This window comes from Schistocerca gregaria, chromosome 6 (assembly GCF_023897955.1).
Source record: "Schistocerca gregaria isolate iqSchGreg1 chromosome 6, iqSchGreg1.2, whole genome shotgun sequence".
In the NCBI taxonomy this organism is placed as follows: Eukaryota; Metazoa; Arthropoda; class Insecta; order Orthoptera; family Acrididae; genus Schistocerca; species Schistocerca gregaria.
The window spans coordinates 501,405,872-501,433,416 of NC_064925.1; the positions used below are offsets into that span (position 1 = coordinate 501,405,872).

The 27,545-nt window shown below is 43.8% G+C and overlaps 1 protein-coding gene across 1 annotated transcript in view; it reads left to right on the forward strand.

The window, feature by feature from the left end:
* LOC126278518 (uncharacterized) overlaps positions 1-27,545 on the forward strand; it is an 867,389-nt gene that overhangs the window by 184,690 nt on the left and 655,154 nt on the right. Inside the window, exon 2 of the mRNA XM_049978683.1 lies at positions 18,849-20,896. Within this exon, the coding sequence (XP_049834640.1) occupies positions 18,869-20,896 (2,028 nt within the window). The 5' untranslated portion in view covers positions 18,849-18,868. The remainder of the gene's footprint in view (positions 1-18,848; positions 20,897-27,545) is intronic.

The window sequence follows — 27,545 nt, forward strand, 5'->3', positions numbered from 1 at the left end:
ATTGATACTTAAAAAATATAATTAATGACCCTGTATACATCGAAAAAGGATATTAGCTATTTATAGACGCACCAACGGAGAAACAAAGAGAGTACAAAGACTACAGAAGAATCCCGCTACAACAAAGGCAGCAAAGAAGCACCAGAAACATCCGAACACACCAGAAAACAACAAACACCCAAGGAAGACACAACGTCAGTCACTTACAATCAAGAACCGAAAGCACAGCCACCCACCACACGCAAAGAGAACAGTCAAAAACAGATACCAGCTGTGCAAGAAGTACAGTCCCAAAAACCAATGCCTTCGCACCTATAAACCAGAGGGTACAACAAAAAGAACACAGAACCAGTATGGATGACACGGGTCAAGAGGACTTAAACATGGGCTTCGTAAACGCCAATGGCTTCAGAACGAAGCACCCATTACTGGAAAGGTTAGTCACGAAAGAAAATCTAGCTATCTTAGGAGTGCTGGAAACGAGGACTGTCAACTACCCACTCCGTATACAAGACTATATAACACACGAACTAAAAGCAATTCCAGTACCGAGAAGCTCCCCAAAGGGCGGCGTGGCGGTATTCCATAACAAGAAAACACCAGCCATTAAGATCGATCTGCCTCCGAAATTCTCGAATATCCAAGCCATACATCTTCAACTTCAAACCCGCTCAAATAAATTCTTACATCTAATAACGATTTACAATCCACCTGATGAAGAAATTCCAATTGACTTCTTAAACTATATCAAAAAATTAGGCGACTTCATCATCATGGGGGACTTCAATGCCAGATCTGAAACTTTCGGCGACTCAAGATCCAACAGGAACGGAATAGCTCTAACAATACACCTGGATGACATCAATAACGGAGTTAGACTACCCTACAACAAGACCACGTTTATAGGACACCAAGGAACATCCATCCCTGATCATATCATCTGCGCAAAAACCATATATAGACACCTCAGCCCCCCATGGGCGGGAGATAGCATAGGGTCAGATCACCTGCCATTAATCATACGCACGCACCTGATGAGCGCACCACACCACAGGAAAGATAGAAAAACCATCATAGACATGAAAAACCTAAACATCCCAAATTACGAAAACGAACTAAGGGAAAGCTTACCAACGACTAGAAACATTGCAAACATTGAACACCTAGAAGAGTACAACAAAGAAATCATACAAGCAATCACCAAAGCGACAGAAAACAATGCTCCAACCAAAATCATTAAACCAAATGCGGACCGCATACCGCAGAGAATATTAAACACGATAAAAGAAAAAAGGCGAATATACAACCTTTTCAAAAGAACAACGGATTGCGAGTACAAGAGAGAATGGAACAGACTAAACAACTTGGTAAAGCAACAACTGAAAGAATTCAGAGCTGACAAATGGGGAATAATAAGCAAAAACCTAGATCACAAACAAGCAAACAGATACTGGCACACGTTCAGGAAAATCACAGGTGCAGATCATAAACAGGATCCACCCCTCTATCAGGATGGTAACATTATCACCGACGACAGAGAAAAGGCCAACCTATTCAGAGCAGTCCTCAACGAAATTCACAGCTTCCCAACCGACCCTAACTTTGACCTAACGCACGAAAAAGAAATCACAATAGAATACGAAAAATTGCTTAATACACTAAATACACCAACAGAAGCCGAAGCCTCACTCACAGAGGAAATCACAAGCACAGAAGTGGAGGAAGCATTACTAATAGGAAAAAACAGCGCGCCAGGCAAAGATGGGATTAAAAGAAACCAGCTACGTCTAGCCCCCAGAGAAGCAATGATAACTAGCCTCAAGACCCTCTACAACGCAGCGCTGACGTTAGGCGATATCCCTATGCAGTGGAAGGAAGCAAAAATTGTAATGCTTCCCAAACCGGGGAAACCACCAAACGACCCGCGATCGTACCGCCCTATCACCTTGCTTCCAGTACTAGGAAAAATTTTCGAAACCATAATCAAAAACAGATTAAGCAACTTCGCAGACAAAACTCAAGTAATACCTGCCTGCCAATCAGGCTTCAGAAAATTCCACTCCACGATAGACCCCATAGTACAACTATGCAGCGGCGTCATCAAAGGCCTAAACATACTGGACTGCGCCGCTGCGATATTCTTAGACATAGAAAGGGCGTTCGACAAAGTGTGGCACAAATGCCTATATTATAAACTTCTCAAAATTGGCGTACCAACGAAGATAACCACACTTCTGTCGAACATTTTAGAAAACCGCCCATCCAGAGTAATCGTCAACGGCGCAGAGTCGGACCCTTTCACGCCAAAAGCGGGTGTCCCACAGGGAGCCATCATCTCTCCCCTGCTGTATACACTATACACAGCAGACATCCCACTCACGAACAAATGGAACGAGGGCCTAACGCTATACGCTGACGACACGGCTTACTGGTGCCATGCACCAACAATACAAGAAACCAACAGGCAAGCACAAGAATACCTAATTCAACTGCAAAAATGGCTCACCCAATGGAAAATAAAACCCAACGCAAGCAAAACGCAGCTAATCCTCATTAAACATAGACATGCTCGCACCCGTCAGCAAAACCCAGAAAACTGCAAATTACAACTATGGGGACAGACTATCAAGGCGACAGACAAGGCTAGATACCTGGGCATCACCCTAGACAAGTACATGTCATGGGAGCCACACACAAGAGACATCACAACAAGAGCGAAAACGAGAGGGAACCTACTTCGCCTACTCAGAGGCAGAACAAACGGAGCGAAAACAGAAACAATTATCTACACATATAAAACGTTTATTCGCCCCATACTGGAATATGCTGCTCCAGTATGGATGACCAACAAAACAGCTACAAGGAAAATAATGGCGACAGAAAGAAAAATATTAAGGATAGCAGGCAACATGAATCCCAGGACAGGAAACGAATTAGTATACCAAAACGCAAAAGTAAAACCTGTAAAGAAAAGATGGCTGGAATTAACTGCCAAAATTGGCTCCAACAGACTACAGAATAAAACAGCAACAACAGAAATCCTGCTAAGAGACTACACAACACTGAACTATCCGAAAACAAAATATCCATACCCACCAATAACAATCAAAACTAGCATGAAGGCTACAGACAAGAATGCAGCAGCCCACTTCACGAACAATGACATACAAGAGGACACGATAACACACCTGCAAGACGACGGACCAGAAGAAGAAGATGAAACATAAATCAAGAACACAACACATTCTGAAGCAAAATCAAAGAAAACACTCTACAAAGAAACAGCATACAGAAGACTACACAGATCCTTGCTGAGGTTTTAGGGAGGTTTCCCTCAGCACTTGGGCAAATGCCAGGATCTCATCACCCTCCCACGCGACAAGCGATCAAATAAGAGTTGAAACTCGAAATATAATGAACAGAAAAATATCATTCCCCATTCTTCCAAATAAAATGTGCCACCACAGCATAACTTAAGATAATATAAGGCACCAAAGAGCAATAGGCTCTCCATGTGCCCGCCTCACCCCTTCTGGGAGAGGAATGAAAGATGAAAAAAAAAAAAAAAAAAAAAAAAAAAAAAACCGACATACCGGCCTATAACAGTATCGGCTACACATTGCAAATATATTGCCAGTTTTAGAGGTGTGTATATAAGTACTGATTTATAATTAGATATTCTGTACGTCAATACTCATTTCCCTTAGAGCAATAATTGAAACAATGCATGTTCACGCTTGGCGAGAACTACTTTGCTAACAATGGTAACCGCATGTAAGTGGCACAATAAAGGTGTCCGATGGGTCCGTCGTCCGGTTTCGTCAGGTATCGGATTTGTCTGGAACACTTCATGACGGCTTCCCTGATTCTTCATTTCTGTAAACATCAGCAGTATAGCAGTCGTAGTGTAAAAATGGCGTGCTGAAGTGAAACATTGCAGTCTCTGTTGGTAGCGCCGAATATCACACAAGTTGCGTTAAAAATATTTTTAACGCAACTGGTGCCCAACTTCTTCACATCGTGAATCATGTTATTCCATTCACACTGTCTCCCCCCCCCCCCCCCCCCCCCGAGTGCAATCGGACTTCTTTCTTCTTTGTGTAATCAATACTCGCTTCACACAGTCAAAGAGAAACACTGGACATGCTGAAAGCTCGAAAACTAGTAATACTTCGTCACACAGTCAAAATAAAATTATGTTCTACTACAGTTTTGTAAGAAAAACTTCAAATATTAACAGAAAATTGTGAAAAAATGTAATATAAAAATATCCAAACTCGATATTGCCAATTCAATATCGATATATCGGTAAAAAGGGTGTCTCTTATTTACGTCGACGTGTACTGGAAATGTATTGATAACCGATATTTTGTCAACAGCCCTACCGACTTACAGCACTGCAAGCCATTGTTTCCAGAAATGTACAGGTTTAACTGAATGGCGAAAAAAGAGACAATGAAGTCACAAAACTGTAACGCTACACAAATATTTTAACATGACAGGTTGTTTACTCTTTCTCTTTTGGTTTGGGTTTATAATTCTGTACAGAATATTTCATTCGTTAGATTAACCACAATGTTTCCCGCCTGGAATGCATCACGACAGGGACGCCGAATATGGATGCATGCTAAGTAAGCTGTGGTAAATGTTCCACCTAACACTTACTTTCGTTTCCACCAGCGCGGTGAGTGGTGACGCTTACCAACCTACTGTGCTCGTATTCATCGGTGAATGTGTGTCACATTGCATTAGCGGACAAAGGCGGAGAAGCACGTTGAGCTGAATAATGGACGGGATATGCAAACTAATGTACCTGTAATTCAGGGCGCAGGAGGAAAAATTTCCTCATTTTCAAGCGCAATAAAACGAGATGAAACGAGTCATATATTTAAAAAAGTGATTCCTCTAACTAAATAAAATGACGTTTGACTGCGACCAGTATCGCAGATCTGTCCCACATTCTTAACAATCTAATTTCGGTGAAATGAGGTCGTTTGTAAGTCCTTCTTATAATACCAACCAGTTAGCCCTGGAACTAAAGCATTTCTTTACGCTGAGGCTACAGCGACTGACGTCCTAGGGAAAACGTTTGAGGAGGTGCAGATGAAGACAGCAAGAGCTCTAGAAGTTCTAAAGCAAAATCTTGCAAACACATTTCTGTCGTAACGTGGATTTTGCACACGTGACCAAGTGCTTGCCACCACTCTACGGCTCGTGCTGTAGTGGTTTGCTGAAGTCGTCTTCACCCACAGCGTTACTGGATGTAATGGTGGAGCTAAAGTGTATCTGCAGATGACTACGAGTCAAAAGGAAGTACGAGTACATGACAATATCGTAATACATCTATTTAAAAGTTTTATATTTGTATTTGTGCCTCTTGATCAGATTTTCTGGCTTTCGTAAAATACATCGAATAGAAATTAGGGCCGGTCGGAGCCGCCATGCGGTTCTAGGCGCTACAGTCTGGAGCCGAGAGACCACTTCGGTCGCAGGTTCGAAACCTGCCTCGGACATGGATGTGTGTGATGTCCTTAGGTTAGTTAGGTTTAATTAGTTCTCAGTTCTAGGCGACTGATGACCTCAGAAGTTAAGTCGCATAGTGCTCAGAGCCATTTGAACCATATTTTTCAAGAAATTAGGACTGGTTCCTAGCGGTTCATCTCCGAAGACTTCAATAATGATAAAAACATTCGAAAGCCAACATCATATAAATATTTCTTTATTTAAATAAACCGATTTCGATTGACTTTGCTGTCATTTTCAGATCTTAAAAAAATCTTTCTGTTACGAAATGAGTTCCTTTTAAGTTGGACCTCAAGCCAAGTTAAAATGAACACGTTTCATTACAAAAAGGTTTTTTAAGACCTGAAGATGACAGGTAGGTCTGTCGAAACCTGTAAATAAAATAGTATTTATGCGAAATTAGCTTTTGAATGTTTACCAAGTAACACAGATGGCCCGCTCTGTCTTAACAAAATGAGAAAACTCATTCGATCATAATAATAATAAAACTTCCTGGCAGATTAAAACTGTGTGCGAGCTTCTCTGCAGAAGAGAAGGTAGGTAGGAGACGAGTTACTGGCGGAAGTAAAGCTGTGAAGACGGAGTGTGTGTCGTGCTCAGGTAGCTCAGTTGGTAGAGCACTTGCTCGCGTGAGACAAAGGTCCCGAGTTCGAGTCTCTGTCCAGCACACAGTTTTAATGTGCCAGGAAGTTTCATATCAGTGCACACTCCGCTGCAGAGTGAAAATCTCATTCTGCATAATAATAATAAACCGAAAGTGGCAAAGTAAACAGGTCGGTTCTCAGGCGGAAATAAACTCACCTAACCTTTTCCTGTAAGACACTCTTCTTCTAATTTGCAGTTACTGTGCATATGGACGCCACCTATCATCGTACATTCGTACAAAAGTAGATATGGCAACGTGATATATACGTTGTGCCTGTTCTAAGAGCTGTTGTCCTGCTGCAGAAGTGAAATACAGTTCTCCATTGACAAGTTGAAACAAGTGTCGGACCGAGACTCGAATCCGGAATTCACCCTTTCGCGGTCAGTGGGCTACCACTCGTTTCGATGTGCCAATAATCGATCTGGACGTCGTTACATGCTTTGTGTTGCTTCATGAGTTGCGCACGTACGCCGTCATTGGTTGATGTCGTAAACTGATTTGTGGAGCACGACAACACTGTAATTAGCGCCAGGAAAATAATAAATAAAATCTCTAATAAATGTGTTTATCTAGAAAAATACTTATAACCCGGGGTTCCCAGGAGGAATGGACAATACTGAGGGATATGATGGAACGCTTATTCTACGCACGCCCGCAACTCGTGGTCGTGTGGTAGCGTTCTCGCTTCTCACACCCGGGTTCCCGGGTTCGATTCCTGGTGGGGTCAGGGATTTTCTCTGCCTCGTGATGACTGGTTGTTGTGTGCTGTCCTTAGGTTAGTTAGGTTTAAGCAGTTCTAAGTTCTAGGGGACTGATGGCCATAGATGTTAAGTCCCATAGTGCTGAGAGGCGTTTGAACCATATTCGACGCAAAATAGTTTGTAAACAAGGGCTGAGAAATGCATGCTTTAAGAACTACGAGCTCTTCTTCATTTTCGACATGTGAAATCAATTTCTTCTACTTCTCTCACAGGAATATTCTGTCCGATCACTTGTATCGATTTGTCCGTCTAGAGGAACTTTGCAGACTACCTGTACTTCTTTTGATGAGATTGCCCCAAACCTCCAGTCAAACCTATCTGACGTACGTCTCAATTATTGGAGGAAAACTCGACAGACAGGAGACTGCTTCCGGTCTTTGAGGGGACCTGACGTCACTCCAGCTGATCACACCTGAGACTGTAGCAGTCTAGAGGATCACACCTTGCACACTATTCCAAAGGATCCTCGTCACTTTTGGACGACAGTTGACCAGCCATGGACCAGAATTTGTGTTCCAAGCGTTAAGGGCTTCGAGGTACCTAGCTTCTATGCTTTGAAGCTATCTTCACAACGAAAACTAGATATTCGCCTCTAATTCACTATCGTATCGGTATGTTCCGGCATTACGACGTTGAATATGTTGTGGTAATTGATATTTTTTGCTGGAATGGACTCAGATCACGACTAGATACTTATTGTGAGCACTTTCCATAACTATTAGGCTATCTTATCATGTCTCCTGGCCAAACATTCGTTGTTACCGATGTTCGCATCATCCTACTGGATATAGGAGAATCATACCACTAGAGGTAAGAGGAGAGAGCGACGGGTTCCGATAAAGCAAGAGTCCGACAAAGAAAGTGAAACGTTATTTTTAATTTTTATGTATCTTCAGCGTTTCCTTAATCAAGAAACAAATTGGTGCTATCTTCTCAGAGTGAAAAATTTTATTGTTGCGACTAAATTAAAGGTTATCAGTTTACTGTCGGTCAAACAGGCTTTCACTCCACCACCAAGACAGAATTTATACTCTGAAAAATTATGAGTATCCTCTTCACTCCCAAGGTATAACATATCTCCAGGCTTAATTTTTTCTTTGGACGTGTACAACGCTTAACATTTTCTTGGCAGTGGTATCATATGGGATGGACATGTGCTTACGGTAGCTCACTTGATCGTTCTTCTGTAGAGCAGTATGAGCTCTCAGCAGTGATTGAAAACTACGGATTTTGCAACTGTACAACATGTGTCGTCGGAAGTAATGGTAAAGGCAAATTTTTTCTAGTTAGTTGTTTTTTACATGCTTTTATATTGTATTGAAACTGTACAGACATCCCACAGTTAACAGGGAATTATAAATTAACGTTATGATGGACTGATAAGCTTTAAACTATAGGGTATCACGTATGATATCTTGGGATTCAATGCCGGCTTTGTTTGCGTCAGATGAAGAGTGGATATATTTTTTCCATTTGATTACGAGACTTGTCTGATGATGAGATCACTGAACCGATCCACAGAATTAATCCAGATGAGTGTGATACAGAGCCTGATGAATACCATGATTAAGCTGGTGTTGTGGTGCAAAGGGTTCGAGGTGAAGAAAATGCATCAAAGAGGGAGCATTGCCTCTTGTCCAAAGTCGAGAAAGAAACGAGTTCTGGAGATAATAAATGGGAAAGAATACGTTTCTTATTAAAATAATTACTTTCTTCTACTAGGTTGTCTACTTCAAAAACAAATTTGCCTATTTCAGTTTTCAGATGGGCGACACTTGCAGTAACTTCCAATCCAACATTACTAACAGTGATTTAGCAGCCACGAATGAACTCAAGAAGCCGTTTGAATATTTTTACGAGTACTTGCTTGGTTCATTTTTAAGGACAAATCTCAGTTCACAGATGTTAGGCACGTCAGTAAAACGCGAAAATCAGTTCATTCCACTCTACAAGGAATGCATAAAGTGTGTTGAGTCAATCTCGTTGCAACACTTTTCCGTACGCTACGTCAAAGAATGCGTTGGAGAGGAAAGCTTGGTACCCACTAATTTCAGGCAGTGTTTCAAGGGACAGATTTACCTCCTGAGAAATTGTCTGGAATTAGTTGACGACTTACAGCTGTTGAAAGGTTTCGTACCAAGTTTGTAGTTCGATCTGTCATTAAATAAACGGAAAATATGATCAATACTAGTATGCGTAATGTTTGTGAATGCTCTTTTGATAACAAAACGACGTGACAACGTATATTGTGTATAACTGTCCTGCTTAAGTACCGAGGTATCATGCATAATACCACTGGCATAGTTTCAAAAAATTTGGTAAAACTCTTTCTGACACCAAGGCACCATAAATCTTTCTTTATTTTCAACAACCGATACCGACAGACTTTTCTGTCATCTTCAGGTCTTCAAAGTTTTTGTTAAAAGACATGTTCGTTGCGAGTTGATACGTCACGCCAAGTTGCCATGTTGGCGGATAAAATGTAGCAACTTATACGAAGCTCTGTCCGTAAAAGAACATTTACACTCAAAAAGCACATGGCCATGGCCGTATATGTAGCGCTCACAGATGGAACATATCAAGCTAACGTAAACACATGTGTTACTGCGCATGTTATAGTATATTGTGACTTTTATGACATAACGATCATCTTTGACAGCTACGTATGCAGACATGGCCAGGTACACAAAGTGTTTTTGATTGTAAATGTTTCATTACTGACAAACCTTTGTATTAGTTGCTATATTTTATCCACTAACATGACAGCTTGGCGTGAGGTTTCAAATCACAATGAAGGGAGAACCGATAGAGGTACTCAAAGTATCCTCCGCCACATATCGTCAGGTGGCTTGCGGAGTATGAATGTAGATGTAGAACACGTCTCTAAAGGTAAAATTTGAAGACCTGAAGATGACGGCAAAGTCTGTCGAGACGTATGTTGAAAATAAAGGAATATCTACTCAGTCCTGGCTGCAGAAAGTTCTTTTATTAATGAAAACAGATTGCTCATTCTCGTTTCTCAACATGAGAAAATTCTTTCAAAAAAAATTTTGAGGCTCATTCATTGTTAACTAGCAGTAACACAAAGCATCTTACACATGCAGTTCATGTACTCGGGACTGAAAAGGATATGAAATAACGTATTCCAGTGTTGTACCTAAATCTGACCCATACACTATCTGTTCAAAAGTATCCGGAAATCTGTTAATGGACTACTTATGCGGTTGGTCACCCTTTGCCATTACGATGGCTTGAGTTCTGCTGGGGACGCTTTCAGTGAGGTGTCTGACTGGCTGTGCAGCAACGATGATAACCCATTCTTTCTCAAAAGCCGACACAAGAGAGGATAGTGATATGTTGAACACTGTGGTTTTGGAGAAAAGTCGGTGTTCTATCCCATTCGAAAACTGTTTCATTGGGCTCAGGTCAGGACTACCGGCAAGCCAGTCCATTTCAAGAATGTTATCGCCCACAAAACAATGCCTCACAGATGATGCTTCATGAAAGCGTGCATTGTGTAAGGTTACAGATGTAATCACTCTCTTAGTATCGATATCCGTACGCTACACGTAGTGGCCTAACGCAACTGCACTGCCACCAGGGGAACCCCCTGTGATCGAGAAGCTCGGTTTGGCGCCATCCGTTACGCGTGGCGCGGATGGCAAGTAGTAACAGGTAGCCCTCGCTGAATGTCAGACGTGACTGGACGACGTATGGGCATGTGGCGTGTGGAATTGGATAAATCCGTTAAATGTTCCAGTGTTCGTGGGTGGGATTTGAGAATTCATCAATATTAGAGGCGAGTCGTTAGCAAACATAGGTAGAAGCCATGGTTACCTCAGACAAGGCAGAACAATCCGAAATAAGTGTTAACATCTGTATGTGTAGGTAGGAATGTGAGCAACGAGTACCATGCATCGTACTGGAGACAATAAACCTTCCAGTTCTACGAAGTCAGTGTCTCCATCCGAATGCTTTTCATATCCGTTAGAACTGAGTGTGAACATTTTTAATGGAAAGTGTGGTGATTTTGATAGGGCACGTACCAGTAGGCACACGGTCCCATTCTTAGTTTTCAGGTGCACGGGAGTAAGACGCCCACTCTAAGACGTGCAGCATAAGCATTAGTTAGATCACCGTGGTGATATCAACACAAATGGTTTCAGAGATAAAGTTAGCTCTGATAATTGCAAGTAGTGGATGAGGCATCTTACAGTTGTCACAGTGATACAGTCATCGTCTCCGAACTGTTCCCCTATGTACACAATACCCAATACGGTTAAATGTCTTCATGCCCCTCCGCATTTCGGGTTTCCTTACGCGCTGCAGAAAGCGGATCATACGCTAACCACGAAAAACATTCATGTACCTCCATACATTACCGTTGGCATTTTAGATGATAGCAAGTAACATACTACAGGCATTCGCCAACCCAAACAGTTCCACTGGATTTGCACAGCATACAGCGTGATTCATCATTTCAGATTACTCTTTTCAGGTCATCCACTGTCGAGTGCCATCACTCTTTACACCAGCTCAGGCTCTTAGCAGTGACAATGTAAACACGGTCAGGAGTTGCTCGAACATTGTATCCCATTCTCTTATACTCACTGTGCGCAATTACTCCTCGCAGTACTTTGGAAGTTAAAAGGGACTCTCTCCATTTAAGTCATGCAATTTTTTGCAACCACACTCCGCAATGCTCTGCAGCCCATGTCTGTCATTAGGAACGGTCTTCTGTTTAACTGTGATTGTTCCTTCGTGTTTTCACTTCACAACCACGTCACCAACAGTCGAATTCTGCACCTTTAGAAAAGTTGAAATGCAATTGATGGATTTGTTGCACAGGTGAAATCCAATAACTAGTTCACGTCTGAAGTTACTGGGCTGTTCTTCTGTAGATGCATCTACATTAGTCAGCCAGAGCATTATGACCACCAGCCTAATAACCAGTATGTCCACCTTTGGCACAGATAACAGCGGCGAAGCTTCATGGCATGGAACAAATTAGGCCTAGATAGGTCACTGGAGGTAGTTGGCACGACATCAGCACACACAAGTTACACAGCTACGATAATGATGGTAACTGAATAAATCAATTAAACGGTCGGTACTCGAACCCGGGTCTTTTTTGCTTACTAGGTAGAAATGCTGACCGTTACACCACCACACCACTATAGTCAGCATTGCTGTAAGAACTTCCGAAGTCGAATGCTCTCCCCAACACGAACTTCGATTCATATCTTCAGCTTATTTTCCCTCCTACATTGTCACTATTGCCAGGGTTCTCCGGTATTGGAATAGTACGCCAGCGGTGGACATATGGGGAAGTCCTGTACCTTATGTGACCTTACAGATCTTATAATTAAGTTTCCTCAAGACATTGAGTCTCATCTTTATTTACAATAATGATGAATCACCTATGGTACAGGACGTCCACATTACATCCAACACTGGATGACACTGTACTTGGGTAGTTCGTGCAGCAATGTTGACAATAGTGCTGCTGTAGTGTAATGGTAAGCATTTGTCCCTAGTAATTAAGAAGACCTGGGTTCAAGTCCTGGCTGTAGCAAAAATTTCAGTTTATTTCTTCAGCATCCATCGTTATAGCGGACAAAGATGAGACTTAAATGCCTCTGGGGAAAACTTAATTGTAAGATACACAAGTCACACAGTTCCCGTAAATTGAGGGAAGGGGGTGATGAGTTCTAATTCCACATTCAATAACATCACAGATATTTTCCATCGGGTGATGATCTGGCGAGCTGGGAGGCCAGGGCATCAATTGGAACTCGCTACTGTCTTCCTCGAACAACTTCGTCGCACTCCTGGCCTTTCAATATGACGCATTACCATGCTGAAAAATGCCACTGTCGTCGGGAAGCATGGTCGTCTTTTAGAGGTATACCTGGTCTGCAACCAGTGTATGATACTACCTGGCCTTCACTGTGCCTTGCACTAGCTCCACTGGAGGAATGGATGCCCACTTGAGTGTTCCCCAAGCACAATGGAGCAGCCGCCAGCCTGTCTCTGTCCCACTGTACGAATGTCAAGGAGCTGTTCCCCTAAAGATGACGGATACGCACCCTCCAATCACCATGATATACAAGGTATCGGGCTTCGCCAGATCATGAAACTCTCTGCCACTGCACCAAAATCCAGTGCGCATTTCCGCCTTAGTTGCCGCTGTCGTGATATTGACATTGACAAATGCATGGGTCGTCGGCTGCGGATTGTTCGGTGCACTGTGAGTTTAGACACGCTTTTACTCTGAGCAACATTAAAGTCTGATGTTAGTTTCGCCACAGTTCGCCGCCTGTCCTGTTTTATCAGTCTGTTCAGCCTACGATGTCCGATATCTGTAACGAGGGGTGGTAAACCAGCAACACGACCTGTGGACGTGATGGTCTCACCTTGGTTTCGCCACATGTTTAAGATACTCACCACAGCACCCCTCGTACACCTGACACGTCGTGCCGTTTCCGAAACGCTCCTGCAGAGCATCGGGGCCATCACTATGTGCCCTCGGTCAGACTCAGATGTATCGCGCGCCTTCTCCATTCTGCACACAGACCGCACACTCACTAATGCTACGTGCCCATGAGTGTGCCTGACCAGCAGTCATTCCTCGCCAGAGGACTCTGCTATCGACACTGGGTCGGAGGTCACAACGTTCTGGCTGGTCAGTGTATACTGACAACACCCACTCTCCCCCTCCTTTAGTACTGTGCAGTTTCGCCTCTCGTGACATGTAGTGGTCAATTCTGTATTACATGGGTGTGTCCTGAGACATTTGGCAAACAGAGCATGCAAAAAAGACATTGCAAGGTTGGTGAGCCTATAGTCGGACAGAATCAACGACGAGAAATGAAAAAAAAACCACAACGGATAACGGTCTAAGTGGATATATTTGCAACTAGCAGTTGATTTACCACGTCTAGAAGTACGAAACCGGGATTTGGTTGCAATAATTACACGTCTGTTACTTCAAACTGATAAACATTATTTTAATCAAAATAATCTCCACTGCTGTTTATACATTTCTCCCAACTCTCTGGCAGGCTATGAATGGCACGCCCACAAAAAAAAAAAAAAAAAAAAAAAACCTGTTCTTCTTTAGAAGCAAAATAGCCAGCTTTCTCGTACATTTTCATACGAATTGAAGCGTTCTTCAGCGAGAGCGTGTCACAATGCTACAAACAGATGAAAATCGGACGCTTCCAAGTCTGGAGAATAAGCCGCATACTGTAGTATCGGGCAGGTAGGTTAGAAAATTTAAGAAGGGAAATGGATAGGTTAAAGGTAAAGTTAGATATAGTGGGAATTACTGAAGTTCGGTGGCAGGAGGAACAAGACTTCTGGTCAGGTGACTACAGGGTTATAAACACAAAATCAAATAGGAGTAATGCAGGAGTAGGTTTAATAATGAATAGGAAAATAGGAATGCCGGTAAGCTACTACAAACAGCATATTGAACGCATTATTGTGACCAAGGTAGATACGAAGCCCACACCTACGACAGTAGTACAAGTTTATATACCAACTAGCTCTGCAGATGACGAAGAAATTGAAGAAATGTATGATGAAATAAAAGAAATTATTCAGATAGTGAAGGGAGACGAAAATTTAATAGTCATGGGTGACTGGAATTCGGTAGTGGAAAAAGGGAGAGAAGGAAACGTAGTAGGTGGATATGGATTGGGGCTAAGAAATGAAAGTGGAAGCCGCTTGGTAGAATTTCGCGCAGAGCACAACTTAATCATAGCTAACACTTGGTTTAAGAATCATGAAAGAATGTTGTATACATGGAACAATCCTGGAGATATTAAAAGGTATCAGATAGATTATATAATGGTAAAACAGAGATTTAGGAACCAGGTTTTAAATTGTAGGACATTTCCAGGGGTAGATGTGGATTCTGACCACAATCTATTGGTTAAAACTGAAGAAACGGCAAAAAGGTGGGAATTTAATGAGATGGGATCTGGATAAACTGAAAGAACCAGGGGTTGTACAGAGTTTCAGGGACAGCATAAGGGAACAATTGACAGGAATGGGGGAGAGAAATACAGTAGAAGAAGAATATGTAGCTTTGAGGGATGAAGTAGTGAAGGCAGCAGAGGATAAAGTAGGTAAAAAGACGAGGGGTAGTAGAAATCCTTGGGTAACAGAAGAAATATTGAATTTCATTGATGAAAGGAGAAAATATAAAAATGCAATAAATGAAGCAGGCAAAAGCAATACAAACGTCTCAAAAATGAGATGGACAGTCAATGCAAAATGGCTAAGCAGGGATGGCTAGAGGACAAATGTAAGTATGTAGAGGCTTATCTCACTAGGGGTGCCTACAGGAAAATGAAAGAGACATTTGGAGATAAGAGAACCACTTGTATGAACATCAAGAGCTCAGATGGAAACCCAGTTCTAAGCAAAGAAGGGAAAGCAGAAAGGTGGAAGGAGTATATAGAGGGTTTATACAAGGGCGATATACTTGAGGACAATATTATGGGAATGGAAGAGGATGTAGATGAAGAGGAAATAGGAGGTATGATACTGAGTGAAGAGTTTGACAGAGCACTGAAAGACCTGAGTCGAAACAAGGCCCCCGGAGTAGACAACATTCCATTGGAACTACTGACGGCCTTGAAGAGCCCGTCCTGACAAAACTCTACCATCTGGTGAGCAAGAGGTACGAAACAGGCGAAATAGCCTCCGACTTCAAGAAGAATATAATAATTCCAATCCCAAAGAAAGCAGGTGTTGACAGATGTGAAAATTACCGAACAATCAGTTTAATAAGCCACAGCTGCAAAATACTAACACGAATTCTTTACAGACGAATGGAAAAACTAGTAGAAGCCGACCTCGGGGAAGATCAGTTTGGATTCCGTAGAAATACTGGAACACGTGAGGCAATACTGGCCCTACGACTTATCTTAGAAGAAAGATTAAGGAAAGGCAAACTACGTTTCTAGCATTTGTAGACTTAGAGAAAGCTTTTGACAATGTTGACTGGAATACTCCTTTTCAAATTCTAAAGGTGGCAGGGGTAAAACACAGGGAGCGAAAGGCTATTTACAATTTGTACAGAAACCAGATGGCAGTTATAAGAGTCGAGGGACATGAAAGGGAAGCAGTGGTTGGGAAGGGAGTAAGACAGGGTCGTAGCCTCTCACCGATGATATTCAATCTGTATATTGAGCAAGCGGTAAAGGAAACAAAAGAAAGATTCGGAGTAGGTATTAAAATCCATGGAGAAGAAATAAAAACTTTGAGGTTCGCTGATGACATTCTGTCAGAGACAGCAAAGGACTTGGAAGAGCAGTCGAATGGAATGGACAGTGTCTTGAGAGGAGTATATAAGATGAATATCAACAAAAGCAAAACGAGGATAATGGAATGTAGTCGAATTAAGTCGGGTAATGCTGAGGGAATTAGATTAGGAAATGAGACACTTAAAGTAGTAAAGGAGTTTTGCTATTTGGGGAGCAAAATAACTGATGATGGTCGAAGTAGAGAGGATATAAAATGTAAATTGGTAATGGCAAGGAAAGCGTTTCTGAAGAAGAGAAATTTGTTAACATCGAGTATAGATTTAAGTGTGAGGAAGTCATTTCTAATAGTATTTGTATTGAGTGTAGCCATGTATGGAAGTGAAACATGGACGATAAATAGTTTGGACAAGAAGAGAATAGAAGCTTTCGAAATGTGGTGCTACAGAAGAATGCTGAAGATTAGATGGGTAGACCACATAACTAATGAGGAAGTATTGAATCGGATTGGGGAGAAGTTTGTGGCAGAACTTGACCAGAAGAAGGGATCGGCTGGTAGGACATGTTCTGAGGCATTAAGGGATCACCAATTTAGTATTGGAGGGCAGCGTGGAGGGAGACCAAGAGATGAATACACCAAGCAGATTCAGAAGGATGTAGGTTGCTGTAGGTACTGGGAGATGAAGCTGCTTGCACAGTATAGAGTAGCATGGAGAGCTGCATCAAACCAGTCTCAGGACTGAAGACCACAACAACAACAACTCTAGTATTTCCCAACTGAACGCCTCGATCGTTTGCCTGACCTGTTTTGCTGTGTAGGATGGGGCGTTATCATGGAGCAATATGACTTTGTGTTGCCTTTTTCAATATACCAGTAGATTGCACGTATTGCTCGATTTAAATCGATCATTTACTGTTGCTAGCGATCAGTGTTAACGGTTTCACCAGAGTTTAGTAGCTCATAATAGATTGCATCCTTCTGATATCACCAAACACAGAACATTGCCTTCTTTCCAAGGCGATTACGGCATGCAGTGGATGAAGAGGTTCTGCTTCGATTCACCCATTATTTACGATGCTTAGGATCTATTTTTCGTCACCTGTCACTATTCGATGGAGAAACGAATTTCTTTTGTCTCTGGCTAGCAGCATTTCACAAGCAGGCTTACGAGCTGATTGCTGTCTTTGTTCAGTTCATGCGGAACCCATTTTCTCACTTTATTCTCCCTTCCCATAGCTTTCAACCAAATAGAAACTGCTTTCTGAGTCACATTCAATTGTTCCACGGGTTCCTGACGAGTTTATCTTCTTCATCCAATAAAGCCTGTAACATGTTGTCTTTTTTTCCGTAGTTTCCCGACCTGATAGTTTCTCACGTCAAAACCACCACTTTTGAATTTTTTGAACCACTCTAAATACTGCGTTTACCCAACAGCTTCAACAAGCATTCCACGCGTCTCTGCAGCTCTTTTCTTGAAACTATAATAAAAAAAAAACCAACGCTGTCCGTAGATCGTAGTTCATAGGCACAAAAGTCGACACATTTACGGGTTTGAAATACATACCGATGTATGGAACTTGAGTTAGTGTGTGTTGACATTTATGTCTTTAGCCGTTACAGCAAGCACATAGCGCTGCAGAAGCCTTGTCAATGGCTCTTCACTGACAACTAACACTATCTATTGGGACATTCCGGTCTCATACTTCTATACCTGATACAATGACGCATTGTTACCGTTATGCTACGGATCATTGGCTTCCAAACGAACGGAGTGTCTTGTCAAATCAAAACCTGCTCGTCATGTCTCAGTTTACTTTCTGCTTCTTTCTTCGTTTAGGTCATCTGTGGACGACGCACCAATTTCAGTGCTTCCTTCTTTGTTGTCCTTTCCTTTTCCTCCAGTATTCTTTCATCTTTTCACTATGTATCCTTTTTCTCTCCTCGGACCATTTTGACCCTGTCTTTTTCTCTCTCCCGCCTTGCAATCCCATTTTTAACACTTTCCTCTTGAAACTCTCTGTTGCATCTATTTCACTTATGTTGTTTCTTTCCAAATCTTTCGGAACTTCTTGAATCCAAGTTATTGTTGTCTTCTTGTCCCAAAGATAATTAAGAATGTGTTTGGTTAACCTGTTGCTGTTTATTCTGTATAAGTGTAAAAATAAATACATAAATAAATAAATAACTAAAGCAGTCGCCTCTTTCATAGTGTTTCATATACGTTTTCTATGTTGCGATAAAATTCTTCAATGCTTCTTAATTTCCATACCACTGTATTTTTTGGTGGTCTTTCTAGCACATCAAGTTTGGGTAATTTGTAGTTCAGTACTAAACATTCACTTGCATAAAGACATTCTGGTTGTACTACTGTGTTGTAGTGATGTATGTTTGAACTTTTAGAGAGACACCTTTTGTTGTAGACATTCCTAGCTATTCCTTAACTCTGTCCATTTTATGTACTCTTCTCATTTTTCTTTATTTTATAATACACCAGGTAAAACTCCAGAATTTGTCCTTTTAACTTTCAAAATTTCTCGAATCGTGCAATTTCCCACGCTAGGAGTATGTCACGGTCGCTCATGCCTATATGAGACACTGTAGTTCCGGAACACTTTGTAAGAGAGCGCGTGTCGTTGTTGCAGATGGAGCTGACGCCGCGGGCATGACGGCGGTCGCTGCCGCCCCCGCCTCCTCCGCCGCCGCCGCCGCCGCCGCCTCCGCGCCGCGCCTGCAGCCGCCTCCGCCTCCACCCGCCGGCCTCGCCCCCCTGCCCAGTCCCCAGCTCTCGCCCCCCGGACTCACGTGCCTGCTGCTGGGACTCGCCATCGTGCTGGCCGCCGCCTCCTCCGCCCACGCTCTCAGCTCGGACGTCCTCAAAGCAGCCGATGCCGCCGTCTCCTCGCCCTCCGCCGCCTCAGATGGCGCTCCAGCCAACTTCCGCCCCCCAGCGGCGAGTTCCCCATCTCCGGAGCCGCAGCCGCGTGAGACTGCTCTTCCAGAGAATGCGCTTCCTGCCGCGCGGCCGGAAGCATCGGCATCGGAGTCCTCGCCGGTCCCCGTGCAGTGCAAACGTACTCTCGCCAGAGTTTTCGGAGGTGGGGACGTGATGGCTGTTTCCGACGGCGAGAGGCGACAGTGCGGACAGCTGATTTCGTCTAGAGGTTTCATCAGAAGCTCACACTCTGGGAAACGCGAAGATAGCCAAAAAGCAGCAGCTGCTGAAAGCATATCTCGGTCGTCTTCCAGGAAAACAAACTATATCGAAAATGACAAAGTTCCGATATTAACTGCTACCAGCCACTTGCAGCGTGTTTACGATAACAGCCAGCTCGGGAACGAAGCAAGTGTAGGTAGTAACTTTTTCAGTTTGCCCTCCCCTTCCCCTGTGGCGTCAAACTCTTCGCTTCCCTATAATACAACCAGCAATAACAATAGCAGACATCAAGGCGAAAGCGATTTCGATGTGTATCAAACGAGAGATGTGGAACAACTGAGAAACGTTTCGTTTCTTCCTATTCACCATCAGCTGCGCAAGAAACCAACAGAAACTAATCGCGAAACTGTCGTTAGCAAGGCAACAGCCTCTACCATACTTCACACCGAAAGCCGTATATCCAGTTCCGAAATTACACTTCTACAGAGAGACGACGACATGTCATCCGATAAATCAGCGGCTCCGAGTAACACGCAAAACACAGCATGGCTGGACGGTGCCGCGAGTGCAATTAAATCTTCTGAAGAAACTTCGGAAGAGTTAAAACCACATTTTTACGAATTCTTCGACAGCTTCTTGCACACCTCTGTGGGCGTGATTCCAAGAGATCGTAACTGGGACACTAACCCGACGCCTGTTACAACTGGACTTGGGCACAATGAAGAAACTCTATCTGTAAGGAAGGCGATTGGGTATTATACATGGCCAGACTCTGATATTGCCGAGTATGCACTTCCAGACTCTACAGAAGCGAGCCAAGTGGATGCGATTTCCCAGCCTGATGACCAGACGGCAGTGTCAAGCGATAAGTCGACAAAAGCAGATCTCGAGTCGGTGCAGAGTTCGGAATCAACTGGAGAGGTCTGTTTCATGTCAGGAGGGACTGAATTATCTGGATCATTGAAGACGTTTTGTAAAGGTGTGACCAGTAGAATGCGACACGGGGCAGAAGTTTCTCCGGCGTTCGATGGCGGAGAAAGTGCGCGAGTGAGAACTGATGGTGTGGTGGTTGACAGAACGTTGCGACCTATCCCGACTGTGAGTTTGGTTAACACGTGGTCTGATGTACGTCTGGGGCGCAGTAGTGAATGGGACGTAACACCTGCAGCGAGTGATGTTTTGTACGAAAAGAGCGCCGGGTCCTTCCCAGGAACGACAGCACCCCAAGCTGCTATAAGCGGTCCTCGTCTCCGCCAGCTGATATCGCGCTCGCTGGTGAGGAACGAGGAACGGCGGGTGACGGGTCCCGCCCACGGGTTCCTGCAGTCACCGGTGACGGGGCTCGAACCACCGACCCAGACCCCGGGCTCCACTGAGCGCGTGACCATCCTGGGACTGTTCGAGCTGACGACGCGACGCGGTGTCCGCCTGGAGGGCCACAGCGAGCTGGCCGCAGCCCAGATGGCGGTCAGGCACATCAACGAGCGTGGCGTGCTGCCCGGTTTCCACCTAGAGTTGCACACCAACGATACCAAGGTAGGAACCTGTGCTCTCAACTTCACTGCCAGACGTAGAACACTTTTACCGAGTTAGAACTCACGCACCAGGGTGCTGGAAAGTCATACTACAGTCTCAGAATGAAAGGCTGTGAGGATGGGGCCTGTCGTGCTTGGGTAGCTCAGATGGTAGAGCACTTGCCCGAGAAAGGCAAAGGTCCCGAGCTCTAGTCTCGTTCCGGCACACAGTTTTGATCTGCCGGGAAGTGTCATGTCAGCGCACACTCCGCTGCAAAGTGAAAATCTCTTTCTGGAAACATCCCCCAGGCTGTGGCTAAGCCTTGTCTCCGCGGAATCCTTTCTTTCAGCAGTGCTGCTTCTGCAAGGTTCGCAGAAGAGCTTCTGTAAAGTTTGGAAGGTATGAGACGAGCTACTGGCAGAAGTAAGGCTGTGAGGACGGGGCGTGAGTCGTCCTTGGGTAGCTCAGTTGGTAGAGCACGTGCCCGCGAAAGGCAAAGGTCCCGAGTTCTAGTCTCGGTCCGGCACACAGTTTTAATTAGCCAGAAAGTTTCATACTACAGTGGCACGGAAACGTTTCTTGCTTGGTGCCGAAAAGAAGCTAGCTGTCAGTTACGATACGCTGCTGCAGTAAAGCAAAGCAAATCACATACTGTATTTGCCCGTGCACTATATATTGCCGAAGATATAATTAATATGCGGGTTCAGTATTAACGGTCGTTCGTCGAGGGCGTGAGCTCATTGGTGGCAGTAGCTTTAGTAGTACACTACTGGCCATTAAAATTGCTACACCAAGAAGATGACGTGCTACAGACGCGAAATTTAACCGAAAGGAAGACGCTGCTGTGAAATGCAAATGATTAGCGATTCGGAGCATTCACACAAGGTTGGCGCCGGTGGCGACCCCTACAACGTGCTGGCATGAGGAAACTTTCCAACCGATTTCTCATACACAAACAGCGGTTGAGCGGTGTTGCCTGGTGAAACGTTGTTGTGATCCCTCGTGTAAGGAGGAAAAATGCGTACCATCACGTTTCCGACATTGATAAAGGTCGGATTGTAGCCTATTGCGATTGCGGTTCATTTTATCGTGACATTACTGCTTGCGTTGATCGAGATCCAATGACTGTTAGCAGAATATGGAATCGGAGGGTTCACCAAGGTAATACGGAACTCCGTGCTGGATACCAGCGGCCTCGTATCACTAGCAGTCTAGATGACAGGCATCTTATCCGCATGGCTATAAAGGATCGTGCAGCCACATCTCGATCCCCGACTCAACAGATGGGGAAGTTTGTAAGACAACAACAATCTGCACGAACAGTTCGACGACGTTTGCAGCAGCATGGACTATCAGCTCGGAGACTGTGGCTGCGGTTACCCTTGACGGTGCATCACAGACAGGAGCCCCTACGATGGTGTACTCAACGACGAACCTGGGTGCACGAATGGCAAAACGTCATTTTTTCGGATGAATCCAGGTTCTGTTTACAGCATCATGATGGTCACATCCGTGTTTGGCGACATCGCGGTGAACGCCATTGGAAGCGTGTATTCGTTATCGCCATACTGGCGTATCACATGGCGTGATGGTACGGGGTGCCATTGGTTACACGTCTTGGTCACCTCTTGTTCGCATTGACGGCACTTTGAACAGTGGACGTTACATTTCAGATATGTTACGACCCGTGGCTCTACCTTTCATTCGATCCCTGCGAAACCCTACATTTCAGCAGGATAATGCACGACCTCATGTTGTAGATCCTGTACGGCCATTTCTGGATACAGAAAATGTTCGACCGCTGCCCTAGTCAGCACATTCTCCAGATCTCTCCCCAACTGAAAACGTATGGTCAATGGTGGCCGAGCAACTGGCTTGTCACAATATGCCAGTCACTACTCTTGATGAACTGTGGTATCGTGTTGAAGGTGCATGGGCAGGTGTACCTGTACACGCCATCCAAGCTCTGTTTGACTCAATGCCCAGGCGTATCAAGGCCGTCGTTGCGGCCACAGATCGTTGTTCCGGGTACTGATTTCTCAGGATCTATCCACCCAAATTGCGTGAAAATGTAATCACATCTCAGTTCTAGTATAATATACTTGTCCAATGAATATCCGTTTATCATCTGCATTTATTCCTGGCGTAACAATTTTAATGACCAGTAGTGTATTCACGATTATAAAAATTTCCTTACCGCGGTCTTCTTTATTATTTTGTCGTCATAGCAACCCAAACTTATTAACTTTCTATCGAGTTTCCATAGCAATTTGATCTTTGGTCCTAACAATAGTTAATGTTGGAGCAGTTTATGATTTTTCACTAGAAAAATACAGACTCACGAAATTTCACTTTTAATGAGTAATTGGCTTTTGGACTAGTTCCATAACTAGTATCACATATCACGTAACTTACAATATCGAGCGACTTTATTATAGTGGTCCGCCGCAGCTGCGCTTCAAGTACAAAGCTGATCTTGGTCTGTTGATTTATAACTGTCATTTGAAAACTTATTTCGCCCGTAATTTGATAAATCTACGTTTCTTAAATGTTATGAATTTAGATTTATCTTTTGTATGCCTGATAAGGAAAATCTCAGGATCCTAATCGCCGTGAGGTATAGTGCATAAAATATCACTCCCGAGCATTCAATATTCCAAAGGTAGCATTATCCAGTATAATTTGATCTCCCGTTTCATTACGCTAACTTCAACTTTAAAAAATCAAGTTCATTTAATCCGCAATGTATTCCACTCAGACTCAGTTCGTAAGAAATTAATAACTTCACTTTTTATCCACTTTACTACAGAGAAATCATACAGTTATAAATAGCCACGCATCAAACATTGACAACGTGGATGAGTAAGTTTGCACCCATTCGTGACTAAATCTGAACAGGAACAAGGCACACACATAAGAAGCAAAAATTGCTAGTTTTCGGAGTTACCCTTTGACGAGCTACAATACACAAACACACGTACATTCTCACACATACAAGCATAACTGATTGCTTTCCGAGTAGTGTCGGAGAATATGAACGTCCTCGCTTTATTAATAAATGGACGAGATAATCAAATCGAAGCCCCACACCGGGGTGACAAAAGGTAATGAAAGTGAGGTCGCAGTTAAAACAATTTGATTACAGAAACACGGAAACTATTGTGACCCTACAGAAACACATTCGCCAGTACAATGATGGGTTCGTTGCTTTTCTCTTGGAGCAGACTGAGCGAAACTTGAACATATAAAGTATTAGTTCACTGTACTAGAATATAAATATGAAGATTTAGTTAACTTTGTATAATCCATTTCCAACGGTATGTTCTGAGTGCAGCTGTGTTTCAATAATGGAGGATCACTTGATACATTTCAAAGGCTCTTCACTTGAAGAATAAATGGCACAATGTTCACATTAATATAAAGAGTCCGCCAGAAAAATGTATACACACTTTAAGGAACAAAAAGTATTACTTATGTGTTTATTGCACATTTAATAATTAATCACACATGTTATACAAACTTGAGTTTAGCGCTTTAAATGTTCAAAATGTTCACCGTAGGCGGTTATACACATAACAGAACGACGAGTGGTCACCGCAACTACGCCTGTCAATGTTCAGTGGAGATCGCTGCGTGTGGTTCAAATGGCTCTGAGCACTATGGGACTCAACTGCTGTGGTCATTAGTCCCCTAGAACTTAGAACTACTTAAACCTAACTAACCAAAGGACATCACACACATCCATGCCCGAGGCAGGATTCGAACCTGCGACCGTAGCAGTCGCACGGTTCCGGACTGCGCGCCTAGAACCGCAGGACCACCGCTGCGTATGTCGCTGTAATCTCCTGGGGAAGTTCCTCTAGTGTGTGTGGTTTACGTCGATAGACGTTATCTTTCACATTTCCTCCCAAGTAAAAGTCCATAGGTATTAGATCTGGCAACCGTGGAGAGATCTCAATAGGCCCTCTTATCCAATCGAATGCCCCAGAAAATTGTCATCGAGGAAATCTCGTACGGATAGGTGGTAGAGTGGTGGCCACCCATCCTGTTAGTAGAAGACCTCTTCATCAGCTCCATAAAGCGCACGTATACCTGGCAAAATTGATGAGCGTAACATATCCAGGTACACTCCTGCACTGACAGAAGCATCAAAGAATAAGGGTCCTCCTAAGGCGTCAGATGATAGTCCACACCACACATGAACCCCAGGTAGACTGACCGCTTTATCTACATAGACATGCAGATTTTCCGGTGCCCAATACACACTGTTACGCCGATTCACGGTTCCTTAACGTTTAAATCATGCCTCGTCACTCCACTACCATCGTCACAAATTGTACGTCATCAGTTACCATTTGCTGATACCATTCCCAAAATTGCATTCGGTGATCGGGATCGTACACAGTAATCGTGTGCAGTAATCGTGGAATGTTAATTTTCCACTTTGCAGCTTACAGAATTCTTTGTCCACTTGTACTGATAACCCCCACTTCACGTGCGCATTGCGTAACAGACTTCGGAGTAGAGTTAACAAACGTTCCCAACACGAGAACCGACGAAGCTGGACTTGTAGCTGTACGCTGTCTTGCTGATCTTCCTCTGTGAACATCACAAATCGTTCCATGCAATTCAAACTTGTCAACGAAGCGTTTAATTGTTAGGTGGCTTGGCAGTTCTGTTTGAAACTCCGGCCTTCCCTAACAGTGTACTTCAATGGCATTATCACACTTGAAAAACCATTTCACAATTTTCGTTGCTCGAATCTCAAGCGTGCTCCAGCTATCTTGTTTGCGTAATACCGAGATGAAAGTACTAACATCTGTTGAGCCAAAGACAATACTACAACGCACTCGTAATTCAAATTGAACGACAATATCGATATCTCGATAGGGCCTAACATTTTTCTGGCCGACTCCGTATGCCAAAGACATCTAACGTAGGTTGTTTATCTAAAAGAATGTTGGTTCAAATGGCTCTGAGCACTATGGGACTCAACTGCTGTGGTCATTAGTCCCCTAGAACTTAGAACTACTTAAACCTAACGAAACTAAGGACATCACACACATCGATGCCCGAGGCAGGATTCGAACCTGAGACCGTAGCAGTCGCGCTCTTCCACACTAAAGCGCCTAGAACCGCTCGGCCACCGCGGCCTGAAACAATGTTGTCGTTTCGATCGTTAACTGGGAACTAGGCTCATCGTTCCTCTGTTCAGCCGTAACCAAACATTGTGGTAGCGTAGCGAAGCTCCAGCAGGAGTGTCTACTAGACTTTTCTTTGGTTTCGCTGCGAGGTGCCAGCCTTGCCTGGGACACCGCTCTTAGGACAAGACCACAGAAACTTTTATTGTTGCGTCATCAATACAAGTGTGGACCCGGAGCCGATTTGACTGTGCATAGATACGACTTCAGTAATTGGGCAATTAAAGGAGGGATGGACTACTTCATCTCACCACTCGATGAAGTTATTTTTGGATGAAGGCATGTTTACCAGATGACAGGCTAGCGCAACACGTCCACAAATCCTCGAGATTTGTTTGCCTTCGTGTTGACAACAAAATGGTTCAAATGGCTGTAACCACTGTAGGACTTAACATCTGAGGTCACGAGTCCCGTAGACTTAGATCTGTTTAAACCTAGCTAACTTAAGGACATGACACACATCTACGCCCTAGGCAGGAATCGAAATTGCGCCTGTAGCAGCAGCGCAGTTTCTGGACTGAAGCGCCTAGGACAGACAGCAGCTTTCAAATATGTTTTTATGGGTCTTTGAGGCGATGTCCTCAGCAGCTTAACTCCTTCCATCTTCTGCCTGGGCTGATGAACAGCAATAATCCTTTGAGGTATAGTATGATGTCAACAGCTGAACGAGGTTCTAACCAGGCCGTTCAGGCCCAAGGGTGTTTACCGGCGGCCGTGTCATCCTCTGTCGTGCGGCGTCATGTGGATGCGGTATGGGGAGACATGTGGTCACAACACTGCTCTCACGGCCATTTCGCAGACTCGGTGGCATAGCTCCTTAATTGACATTACGAGACTGAGTGCACGCCGTACCAGTCCTTCCACCAAGAAAAAATCTTTGGTGGTACAGGAAATCAAACCCGGCTCTTTTGTATGGCACCCATTTACACTGACCGCTCAGCTACGAAGGCGTATAGTACCAGCTGCTGGGAAGGTGAAGTCTCCTTGCTCTCTCAGCTTAATACCTAAGGCTGATATCACATCAGGGAGTGCAGTAGGATGCTTAAACATTTACGATTCAGGCTGCAAAGAATCTCCACTCCACATGCAATGCAAAATGAGTATCGATATTGCACAAAGTGACGACACCAATCAGAATGAATGCAGTCATCTGATTCAAAATCTGAAGGCTGAGTCGACAGTGGGTTAGCAAGCCTTCATAAAGCAAACTCACTGTCTCTTTGGTGCGGTGAGATTCTACTCTCTATGCATTGCTAACTCACTGACTTATTAACTGTTCACTAATTGATCTCTCTTGCCCTGACTAACCACTTGACTGGGTGACTGCTTCTGTCACTGATCACTCACTGGCTGATAACTGCCTGATCCGTTGGCAGCCCCTGATTGGGGGTTTTCTTACTTGTCTCTCTTATTATGCTCACAAGGGCTCTGTATTTCCATCACAACGCCTTCGAACGATCAATGCTGCG